This window comes from Taudactylus pleione, unplaced genomic scaffold, assembly GCF_031769625.1.
Source record: "Taudactylus pleione unplaced genomic scaffold, aTauple2 ptg000334l, whole genome shotgun sequence".
NCBI lineage: Eukaryota > Metazoa > Chordata > Amphibia > Anura > Myobatrachidae > Taudactylus > Taudactylus pleione.
In genome coordinates, this window is record NW_028284735.1 from 4928984 (window position 1) to 4941661 (window position 12678).

The 12678-nt window shown below is 44.8% G+C and overlaps 1 protein-coding gene across 1 annotated transcript in view; it reads right to left on the bottom strand.

The window, feature by feature from the left end:
• NHERF4 (NHERF family PDZ scaffold protein 4) overlaps positions 1-12678 on the bottom strand; it is a 70103-nt gene that overhangs the window by 11467 nt on the left and 45958 nt on the right. The window contains exon 5 of the mRNA XM_088443804.1: positions 6629-6825. Coding sequence (XP_088299930.1) covers positions 6629-6825 — 197 coding nt within the window. The remainder of the gene's footprint in view (positions 1-6628; positions 6826-12678) is intronic.

The window sequence follows — 12678 nt, forward strand, 5'->3', positions numbered from 1 at the left end:
TCAAAATCCTGACTAGGGTCAAGATCACATAATCCCGGAGGCTGCAGGGGGGGGGGGGGGGGGTAGGGTTTGGGTTTGGCAGTGCGAGGGGGAGAGTTAGGGTTAGACTGCAAGACCGGAGGGTTAGGCTGCGGGAAAGGTGGGTCAGGGTTAGGGGTAGGGTTAGGAGAAGGCTTACCTTACTTACCTGCAGGCGTCAGCATTTCAACCATCAGCATTCCGACATCGATATTGTGGCTGCGGGCATTTTGTGTGCTGGGATCGCATACCCAACCCGGTCCTCACACCACTGGCAGTGACCAGTGCAAGTGGCGATTTTACTTTTGTTTTAATTTCTCCATTTTAAATAAATGGTATTCTATTCTTGTGTTCATTATTTTGTATCTTCATGAGTAAATTTTTTGTGCTGTTTGTAAGTACATACGAAGTAATGGAAGCCGATAAAATTTGTGGGTGTGTAAACCATCCTGATAACTTTTGTTATGTATGTGGTAAATTCACACCAAAAAGTCAAGAAAAAGAAAGCTTATAAAATAATGATTGAGTTTGTGTTCAGCACAGTACTAGTGAGTGGCGACTGTTTATTGATTCTGAAAGCAGTGTTACTCCATAATGATAATACACTCCCTTCAGTGCCTCCGGCCTATGCCGTAAACATGAAATAAACTTATGAAAGTATGGCTGTGTTGTTGGAGGGAATCAAATATAAGGATCACGGATGGAATCTTTGTTGTGACTTTAATGTAGTTGTACTGCTGTTAGGTTTGCATTGTGGATTCACAAAGTACTGTACTGCTGTTTTCTTTGTTTATGGAACAGAAGGGACACTAACAATCACTATATATTACACAGAAGTGGCCAGAAAGGGAAACCTATGTTGCTGGAGGAAAAACATCAAATCAAGTAAACTCCATTGATTAAGCTGCCTAACTCCACTTCACATTAAGTTGGGCCTAATGAAGAATTTAGTGAAAGCTCTGGATAAAAAAGGCCGGGCTCTCAGTTACAGTATCTCATACTTGCCGACAATCAGCTCCAGCCTTCCGGGAGGGAGCTGACTGTCGGCTAATAGCGGGGGGCGGGACCGACCATTGGGGCGGAGCCGGGGCGGGGCGGCCATTTTGGGTCACACTGAGGGCGGAGCCGCACGATCGCGTCTCCGCCCCCTCTTCACAATGCCGTGATTTTCGTCATTGTGAAGCAGGGGGCGGTGCCACGATGACGCAATTCTGCGCGAATTGCGTCACCGGGCCCCCCGCTGCGGGGATGTCTGTTTTTTTCAGGGGGGAGGTGGGGAGGGTGTGAGACTTCCGGGGGGCTTGCCTGCCTTTCCGGGGGGCCGGGAGCGGCACCCGAAAATCGAGAGGCTCCCGGCCAAATCGGGAGGGTAGGCAAGCCTGCAGTATCTGAAAGAAAAGTTTGCAAAGTTTAGCGCAGCACAGCTAAAAGCAGGCATATTTGTTGGCCCCCTGCTTACGGATTGAATATTTAATGCTAAATTGAAGGAAATTAAATCTGATGCTTGGTCCAGGCTGCTGTGCATGGAATCTTAGGGAACAGAAAAGAGGCCAAATACTTGTCCATCGTGAATGAACTAGTGGACAACCAAAAGAATATGGGTTGTAGAATGTCACTTAAAATTAGAGATGTGCGGGTTCGGTTTTATTCGGTTCTTATCGGCAAATTATAGCAAGTTCGGATTAGTTCGGATTTCAAATCACGTGACAGCCGGATAGCCAATATGATGCAGTTTTTGAGATCCGAACATATCCAAGTAAATCTGAGTAAAACCGAACCGCACATCTCTACTTAAAACAACTTTTTACCTTCCCATCTAGACTTTTTCCTAACAACGTGAGTAGCGTAAGTGATTTACAGAGGAAATATTTTCACAAAGACATTCTGACAATGGAAGGATGTTACCAAGGACTCTGGAACCCTACAATGATGGGGGACTACTGCTGGTTCCTTCTTAGAGAGACCAATGAGACACTGTACAAATGGAAAGTGTCAACATCCTATTTCCCTAAAGCAAAGTGACTGTACACTTTGGGCCTGATTCATTACAAATCGCTATTGCGATCGCAGCTCCGTAATCTCACGCAGGTCTGCTGCGAAAATATGCTAATGAATGCAATGGCAATGCCGTCGCAGACCAAAATAAAGACGCCCACTTCTCCTATCTCACATCCGTAATAACTTGCAATCCAGCGAAAACATCGCTACCATCAAGTAACATCGGAGCCTCACGCAAAATGACAGCAGGTCAGACCTTACTCAGATATTGCTAACCTTTCTGCACGCAGTGAGAGCTCAAGCTGCATATGTTGTCGCAGTGGCTAATTTATGTGCGCCCATGTAACGGTGTTCAAACGGTCAGGCACACTTGCGTTTCTCCAACCACTCCCCCATCACCACCCCCAAACGCTGACAACCTGTTACTCACTCTGCAATGGCTTACCGTGCTCTGCGTGATCACAGTGTGATAGCAATGTAGCCTCTGGCACACTGCGATGCATACACATGTGCAGTACGCAACAATCAGCGAACTGCGTACGCTGTTGCAGTTGCGATCTGTAATGAATCAGGCCCTTTATCTTTTATTAACAAATACATAACGGTTAATTGTAAAGAGTTACTGAAGTTTAGTTTCTGCAGTTTTAAGTGTTTCTATAGTTTTATTAGTATTTTATAAATTAGAATGTTTCAATTCTATAGAGATTAATTGAAATTTTCAATGCACTTACTTTTCAGATTTAGTTATTTCCGCTTTTGTTATTTGTGTGCATGTAATAAATGGGAAGTGATAGAGAAAATCTTTTCGCTGAACTCAGCATCCCTAAATTAGGCGGAAACACATATTCAGATGCAGAGAGTTTTTTCATTTTGTTCAGTATTGGTATCGAAGGTTCTGCACCGTGCTTGGATCAACGAATCTACTTGTGAGCACCTCAATTCATTTCCAGGTGGCTGCATGCATTAGCATATTTTCACAGAGCAGCTGTGTATAGGATCACGGCTGCAATTGCTTTGGCGTCAATATCTGAATCAGGCCCAAAGTGATATGTTAAATCCCTGAGAGATCAGAGTCAATTATCAGCAATTGCAACAATATATCAAAATCCACTCTGTCTTCCAATTAGGTGTTTTATATATATATATATATCCCACGGAGCCTAGGCTGTTCTAATAATTGCGGATTAATGTTTGATAATAAATAGTTCTCCACAGTATAAAAGAACAGTAAAGCTGGCTTAAATCTAGGCTCTGATTTGTTGTAGTGAGTTAAGCGTAAATGGTTGTGCACATCTAGCTGAAAGACTGGGTAAACCCAAGGAGCAACCCGCTCTGTTGTAGACGACATATAGGGACAATTGGAGCCTTCTCTTAGCTCCAGCTGGAGGACTGAATAAACCCAAGAACTGTTCTCTAACAGTGCGGGATGCATCAAGCATCGCATTTTGCATAAGAAGCATCCCGCCACTGATCGCAAGCATATTGGCGTTTAGTAATGCCGCATGCTTGTGCAATTGCGACTAAAATTGCAAAGATCAGCTCTTCCGATAAGAGCTGTCCTTTGCGATACAAGGACTTCTGGGTTTATAATCCAGGAGTTCTTCTGTGCATGCGTGTATGTCCTATCCTATTGGCTTGTATTAGGCAATGCCATCTATAGATAGCATTGCCTATCAGGCCTAAGCTCTGGAAAGTTTCACTTTCCGAAGCTGGGTGTCAATTGAAAATGCGGTCAAACGTCTGAAAACACCATTTTCAGTGATTTGACCACATTTTTGGCATTGATACATCACTCCCGCAGACGTGGATAATAGGATAAACAGCACCATCCACATAGCATACATATAAGCTAGGAGCCGGCACTCAGCTTTAATGTCATGTAAAGTAGTACCAAGCACAGCCACTGCAACCGTCCCAATAGTGATTTATGTGAGAGTGTAATCTATACAGTATGCTGCTTACTAGGGAGACAAGTACTGGAGGTCTAAAGTTCAGCCTGCAACAATAACAGGATAAAAGGGTGCAAGTGCAGTTTTGGAGTCACAGATTATCAATCCCTGATGTGTTTCTTTGACATTAGTATTAGCAGGTTTCTTCAGACAGATAAAAAAAAACTGTGCTGTAATGATTTGTCTGCATATGCAGAGGTCCATCACATTTCAGGTGGATCTCTACCACCAAGAATAGTCTGGTGCAAGTCCATACTGATAGTGATGATGACTTTTTCTACAAAAGAATGGATTTCAGAGATGCATGCAAGTCTGAATACAGACAAAGACCTGAATTTAATTATGAGCACACAATGCGGTACCCATCTGCGCTCAACTTGAGTGCAACTCTAAATCAGCTCCTGGATATTTTGTGCATCATGTTCTGTAAACTATAGAGACTGTTGTGTTTGAAAATTCCAGGAGATCAGCAGATTCTGAGATACTAAAACTATTCCTTCTGGCATCAACAATCATTCCAGGGTCAAAGTCATTAAGATCCCATTTGTTTCTAATGCAAGTATTTGGTCTGTACAAGAACTGAACCTCTTGACCATGTCTGAATACTTATAAACATTGAGTTACTGCCACATGATTGGCTGATTAGATATTATGTTACCGAGCACTTTTACAGTTGTATCTAATAAAATGGCCTGCGAGTGTACAGTGCAGTATATATAGAATAGTGCTAAGCTACATTAATGGATGGCTCCAAGTGTTATCATGGCCATGGCAGTCACTAAATTTAGGCATGACAGGGCTTGCCAGGACCTGTAGTTTGTCAAGAAATAAAACACTTTAAATCTATTTTTAAAACTGTAATTACCCCACACCCACCGCCCTATCCGCCTAGGGCACACTTGCCTACTTTTGTAAAAGCATTTCAGGGAGATTCTGAAAGAAACACCTATGAGAGCGGCATTAAAATGCACATACACCGTTCCGCCTGAGAGGAGTGTCATAAAGTTGACTTATATACACATGTGAAGGAGCCCCAAAGCAGCAGTTGTTGCTCAATAAGATCTACTTGCTGATGAAAATACAGACACATCATTCTGCCTTATAACCAATGCAGGGAAATGGCACTGATGATCCCATTTGAATGTGTATATATACCTTATTTACTTTTTTCCCCAAGTGTATAACAGCTACATAATGTAGGTAAGGTGCAATCAGGGAGATTGTTACACTCCTCAGGGAGTCAGGGAGATTGCTACTATTTCAGGGAGTCTCCCTGACATTCAGGGAGAGTTAGCAAGTATGCCCTAGGGTACACAGCCCCATGCTGGCCAGACTAGTACTGGTTTGGCATTATGGCAGGGTGTCCCCACACTGCAAGTCTCCCTGCTATTGGACACCAGTCCTGTCTGGAAAAGTCTAATGCTGACGGCAACATTAAGGGTGGGTTTGCTATGCCGCTACCTGTTCTGGTTGAATTTTTAGTGGAGAAGTGGAGCTAATTTCTTTTTACGTTTATTTATTTTCATTTTATTATACAAAAACAATCCTGCTGCATGGATCCCCCAAATCCATGCAGCTTTATACATCAAAGCAGCTGTCATCTACAGTGATTGCAAATGTAAAACGTATTCCAAAAAAAATAGCAATTTGCTACCTATGCATCTTGCATTTGCGCCTAACTCTACATTTTTTTGCGGACACATTTTATATTTGGAGTTAGGCACAAATTGCATCCAATGCCCTAATAGCCCGATTCAGAGATGGATGCAAATCCTATCGCTACTGCAATTCAATAGGCAGTGACCTTGTGAAAATATGCTAATGACCTCGTTTGGGGGAGCATTTACCTCACCCAAATGCTGACTACCTGTCACTTACTTTGCAAATAAATCCTCTGTGACCGCCGTCACTAATCCATCACTGCACTGTGGCAAGAAAAAATCAATCGACTGCATCCAACATCGACATTGCGTCCATCTCTGAATCAGGCCCTAAGTGTTTATGTACACAGAAGTGAGCCTAGTGGGATAGCACTCACTGCCCTATCAAGTGCCATAGAAAGCACATTACTCTGCACTACTACACATAGGCAAAGTAAAAACCATATTTTTGCATTTAGTTTTACTAAGCGGTTTGCAAACTGCCAAACATCGTATACAATTTGAGTTTCAGCCTCCAAGCAGCAGGATAATAAACCCTGTGCTTGGGGAAGGGGCGTTTTCAGAGATTAGGGGATCCATGTGTAGACTCAGTGTGAGCCCTCTCCTGTCTAGTGGCACAGTAGATCTAGCTTGGTGCCGGAATCTACAGCGCATGTGCGTGTCTCCGGGAAAATGGCACCTGCGCCTTATTCCCGGGGACATCAGTACTGCGCATGCGTGAGTCACCGGTAAAATGGCCGCCACACTCTGGAGTCTACGGACAGGTAAGTATAACACTATACGGGTGCAGGGTGTGGCCTCCCTGGTCCCAGGGGCCCGAGTACACCGCACACCCTGCACCCATTACAGATAGGCCTCTGGCTTGGGGTCTAAAAACCATCCAAAATGTTGAGGGTTTGCAAACCGTATACTAAACCGCCCCTTAGTAACTTTACCCCTTATCCTTATACTTCTTTGGCCATGTCTGGAACAAAATGTTTTGTGTATCATTTTGTTAATTACCTCACTGTAGAACCTGTCTCCCTCATTGCTGATGACAAGTAAAGTTACTTGATTTCCACTGTTCTGAATGAGAGTGACAATGTCCTCGTGCTCCAGTCCCTTTACACTCTGGCCATTCACTCCTAACAAACGGTCCCCCTCACGCATTCCGGAATCTTCTGCTGGCAGTCCTGGATCCAACTCACGTAGGAACTGTCCTGGTTTGGAGTAAAGGAAAGATACGGGTAAATTTTGTTATTTAAGGAATTATTTAATAACAGTACAACCCATAGATTCCGATGTGGACGGTATTGCATAGCAGCAGGGAAGCAGCTGTGCAATACGTCCCAACTAAAAAGCTAATGCAGCAGAAAGTATCTGTAGGAAATAGACAACTCCTGCATGCAGTGGCGTATCTATAATGGGTGAAGTGTGTGCAGGGCCCCGCACCGCACACACTGCACCCATATTATTTCAAACTTACCTGTACGTGGTCCCGCGGCGGGTCTCAGCGTTGCTTAGAACACCGGAAAATGGCTGCTGCGGCCATTTTTCCGCTGTCCTAAGCATGCGCAGTAGACTCCGGGCACACTCTAGTGCCCAGAGTCTAACAACGCTCCGGTGGCTGGCCAGCCGCATCAGTCGGCTGCCGGCCACCGCGGAGAGAGGAGGGGGCCCCGCACAGGGAATGCACATGGGCCCCCTCCTCTGTTAAGACGCCCCTGCCTGCATGCATCTGCGATCTGAGTGCAGCATCTGTAGACGCTGCTTCGGATGACTGCTGCCCCCAGCCAGGCAGCTTAAGCCGAAGCTTACTCAGCCTGGCCATCGGAACCATTCTGCCAAGTCCAGGAAGTCTGCGTCTGATGATGATGCAGACCCTGGGCTCAGCACGCCTACAAAGCAAGGACGACACCATCAGAATTACATACATATTTGAATCGGGCCCATAGTATAACACAAATGTGTTATTTTATCATCTAAAATAAGACATTTACACATATGACTGATGCATAATTGGCTGCATAATAAATTAAATTACCAATGTAGAAAACTGCACACAGTTCCAGATCGGCTTTGCTTGGCAACAGCAGCATGAGGGTTAAGTTTATGTCAGTTTCACTTATTTGGTAAACCATCTTGTTTATGTGTATGAGACATATTATTAGGCTTAATTAAACTACAATTTAACTACAAAAAACCTCTCTAATTCAGCAGAAACAACTCCCTGTCTTATACAAAATACAAAACAAAACAAATTAGTTAACACGCTAACAAAAACAATATGTGCCTGAGTGACTAAGGGGTCTATTTACTAAGCTGTGTTAGGAGATAAAGTGAACGGTGATAAGGTACCAGCCAATCAGCTCCTAACTGCCATGTCACAGGCTGTGTTTGAAAAATGGCAGTTAAGGTACCAGCCAATCAGCTCCTATCACCATTCACTTTATCTCCTAAGACAGCTTAGTAAATAGACCACTAAGGGAGCACCAGTAAGTGACAGTGGAGCATTCACAAACAGCCACTCACAAGCAATTTGCTGGTGCGGGCGGTTGTCATTATCATCCGCTATTTGCACCAGCCCCTGACCACCCGCAAATACATAATACCATACAGTACTTGCCTACTCTCCCTCTAAAGCTGGGTACACACTGGCCGATATATCATCCGATCAATTGATCGGCCAATATATAGTGCCCCCGTCGGCCAGTGTGTACAGACGATATATCTGTGAACAACGTCGTTCACAGACATATCTGTCCATTGGCAAGTGTGTACGGCGATCAGCCGATCGCCCCCGTACACAGGGGTGCAGAAAGGGGGGGGGGAGCCGCGTGCAGGTACTACTTACCCGGGTCTGGCACAGCTCCCCATCCACAGCAACCCAGCACACGCTACTGTGTGCTGGGCTGCACTGGAGACTTTCCGAGGCTGCTAAAGCCCAAGCAGTCTCCTATGCCAAAGGGGGGAGAGATCACGCTGATCGCGCCCCCCATTGGCTGTGCGCCGGGCTGAGAGGCACACAGCGCCCCCCCCCCCCCCCTCCAAAGCACCGCAAATGTTTTTTTGTTTGGTTTTTTCCTCTAAGGGGGCGTGGCCACGCATTCCACAATTAGGCCACACCCCCTGCCCGCCCCCCAGCCGCCGTGACCCGCTGCAGCATGCAGATGATGGTCGTTCAGTGTGTATGAACGACCATCATCTGCAGATATATCTGTCAGGTGTGTACCCACCTTAAGGGGCATATTCAATTAGATGCGAAAAGTCCCATACTTTTCGCATGCTGGACTTTTCGTCTACAGTGCTGGTTTTCCATGCGATAAAGTATTGCGCTCGTCTCTGCTTGTCCTCATATTCAATTAGAAAGCGGCGAAAACGGGACCCGGCGAAATGCCAACTGGCGAAAAGTGCTGTCAGATTTGGGGAAATCAGCCTGACACCCCCCAAAAGATGCACTGACATTGGGGATCACTATAGATACCCCCGAATAGGCCTCCTGAAGGTATTTGGGGTTCTTAAATGCTCTCAATAGCTGCTAATTAGCATCTTTGCAGAAGTGGTGAAGAATAGCATTTAGCAATTATTTTAGCAGAAAATAAATAGTCCCAGCTAATTTGGGGTACATGAAAATGGGTACAAGCATATTTTAAAGTTGCTAAAGTGAAGTTTTAGAAAACGTAAAAAAATCCACCTGCTGCAACCACCTGCAAACTTAAAAACACCTGGGGCATACTTGGGGACCCCCCTGGATTCTATTTTGCTAGTTTTTAAATTTGTCCCGCAACTTTGGATTTTTTCACCGCAAAATGACAGTACTTTTTTGGGGTGATCTAACGTATTGTTTTATCTTTTTTTACGCAGTTTACCTTTGGGGGACTGTCCCAGGAGTGCAGGGGGGTTTTCCGAAGTTTACACCCCAAAACCCCAATTCTGCACTTTTTTTCGACACCTATTTATAGGCGAAACTTTTTCACCGGTTCCACTGCATGGAGTTTTCGCACTGACGAAAAGTCTCCAGAATTGAATACGGAGGAAACTTTTCGCATGGCGAAATGACATCACTCGCAATACTTTATCGCTGAAAATGTCTTTTCGCAGCTGATTGAATACGGCCCTAAGTTAGAATGGCCCCTTTCCACCCTTCCAGGGGCTGGCTGAGTTTGTGTCAGAATCATGCAAATCTGCAAGAATGCATATTAATTGTTTCCTGCCCATTTATCAAACTGTATTTGAGGTAAAATCTCAGAAAACACCAGTTTTCGGGGGTTTACCTCAAATACTAAGTATCCCATGGATGTATTAAGGTGGGACCACAGCAGGTATCTCCGATACCTTGCAGGAGATGGACATGGTATAATAAACATTGCTGCATCATCGGTCATAATACTCAAACCCAATGATGGTATAAGTAAGGTAAGGAAAGTAAAAGCACTTGAGGGACGAGGGCCCTGCTCGCGAGAGCTTACATTCTAAAGGGAGTGAGCAAAGAGCATGGAGCAGTGGGTTAGGGTGAGAGCTGGATGGCTTTTGTAACCCTGGTTAAGGGTTAACGGACATACAGTATTCATAAAATTATATATGAGGTGACATTATTTAAATAAATACATTTAAGAATCCATATACAATCTATGTATAATTCATAAATGTACACTTCCCTGAGATGGAATGTGTTTGGTTCTATGTTGGCAGTGTATATTGAAGTGTTTTGTGTATACAGATACATGTATGCACAATTTATAAGGTCAAAATATATGTATGAACCTGTGAACTAAATTGTTTTGTAACTCATCATATACTGTATGTATTTCATGTATTTGCCTCCTGTATGATTTCATTTATTTGTATGCTTGTATATTTCATGTATTTACATATAGGTTTATGTGGCACTTTTTTTCCTCTGTGGTGAGGATGTGCCCCAGTTTGTGGGATACACATACATTAGTGTTGGAGTAATATAGCTGGCAGTGGTTGGGTTCCTGTCAGGGAAAGAAGGACAGGGACAGAGGGCCTGATTTAGAGCCGGACGCTCTCAAAGAGCGCTCGCTCTGAATCAGGGCCATCCCTCCTTCTTTTTGGAGCGGCCTCCTGGCCGCTCGCATAGCTGTGGGTGACCACCCACAGCTATAGCGAGCGGCCAAAATGATGGTCGCGATATCGGGCTTGCGACGAGACCCTGCGGTAGCCAAAAGCAGGTGTTCCCAAAAGGTAGGTGTTCCCATGGGAACGCCTCCGTCTGGGCAGGCACGCCCACCAAATGGGGCGTGCTGTCAATCACCATCGACAGCACGCCCCCTTTGGTGCGAGACCCATAACGACGGCTTGGCCGTCGTTATTCGGGTCTCGCGCATGAGCACGACGGAACCGCCTCCGTAGTGCGCATGTGCACTTGGGCAAGATCGACCCGCTTGCGAGCACTCAGCGCTCGCGAGCAGGTCTGAATCAGGCCCCGAGAGAGAGGTATAAAAGTAGATGCCAGCAGACTAAAGCTGCATACACACACAATGATTTTGTTACCAACGATTTTATGAACGATTTTCTGTCAGATTATATGTCAGATTTTTTACAGTGTAATGGACGATTTTTTTTAACTACAAATGATTTTTGCGTATTCCCTTAATGAAAATCGTTCAGTTGATCAGTCTGACTGAACTACAAGCTACAAACTACAAACGTGAACGCGCATGAACGATAATCATTCATCGTTTTAACTCAGAAAGTGAACGATTTTTACAATGATTGAATGATATCGTTAACGATAATCGTTCAAAAAATCGTTGTGCGTTTGTGCACCTTTACAGTTAGTCTGGAGATCACTTCCTTGGCTGCTCACCCCCGTGTCCTAAGCGGCAAAGCGGTGATAGGCTGCCGGGCATAGGGGGGTGGAGTCGGAGAGGAAGCCTTTCACAGCGGGAGCTGTGAGATCAGTTGCGGCTCTTAGTGGAGTTCCCAGCTCACTAGTTAGGGGTATTCTGGGATTCAGCCAGTGGAGGTGCCCACAGTGTCAGTGGGGGTCCTCTATTCAGTGTGGATAAGGCAGAGGGCGGCTCTGTTGTGCCTAGCCTGACCACTCACCGGATGTCACTGGAAGGTGTGACAGCGGGAGGAAGGAGATTCGCAGGTGGGAGTGGAGTTGCTGACAGCCAGTGTCAGCAGCCGCAGGGAAGCAGTTGGAGGAGCTTCTAAGTAACAAGTTGGTAATGGCAGCAGCGCCCTATTAGCAGTGAGTACAAACTGTTGCCCAGCACTCATTCAGACACTCACTGCAGTACCTGCTGTAAAAGCACTTTGCTGCAGGCATCGTTATATAGGAGCTTCGTTGTGACAGGCTGCTTACTAGTGCCCATAGCCTGCAGGATAAATATTACAGTCCATCAACTAATCCATTCAGTAAAAAGTTGGGGGAGCTTTAAAGCCAAGACTTTCACGACTGGGCTGTAATTAGGCTAAGAAACCTGTCAAGTCAATAAATACCTAAGCACAGAGACTGTAGTGTACAGGAGTATATGCTGACTATTGGCAGGAATATTCATATACTGTAGCTAGTGCCAGTCAGTTATTATTATTCTCATTCCAGTATTGTAACTGCAACAAAACTCTGGTTCCTGCACCTGCTTTACGGCCACTTAATGGCTATATTAAGGTCAACATTTCCATGTGAGGAATTGTAAAACAAATACAGAGACAGTATACCAACTTAACTAGGGTATATCAACATAATTACACCTACCTACCAAGGGAGGAAATATTTGCATAAGGATACCTTCCATTAATATACACTAAGAGCAAGAAGCATTTCAGCATTAATGGACTCAAAGAGATATAATTCAAGGGACTTTTTTTCTTATCTCAACCATCGTTAAATAAGTTAGGGAGATGCAGAGTGATCTGATCAACATTTTGTCAACTCATATCCAAGGATCTACCATTGAACTTACTAAACCCAGAGGTCTATGTACTAAGGGGAGAAAAGGGGTAAAACGGTAAAGGCAGAGAAAATCCCTGTAAATATCGCTTTTCAGTATGTACTAAAGGGGATTTTCTCTACCTGTAGCCTGCCAGTGCTAAGTGCT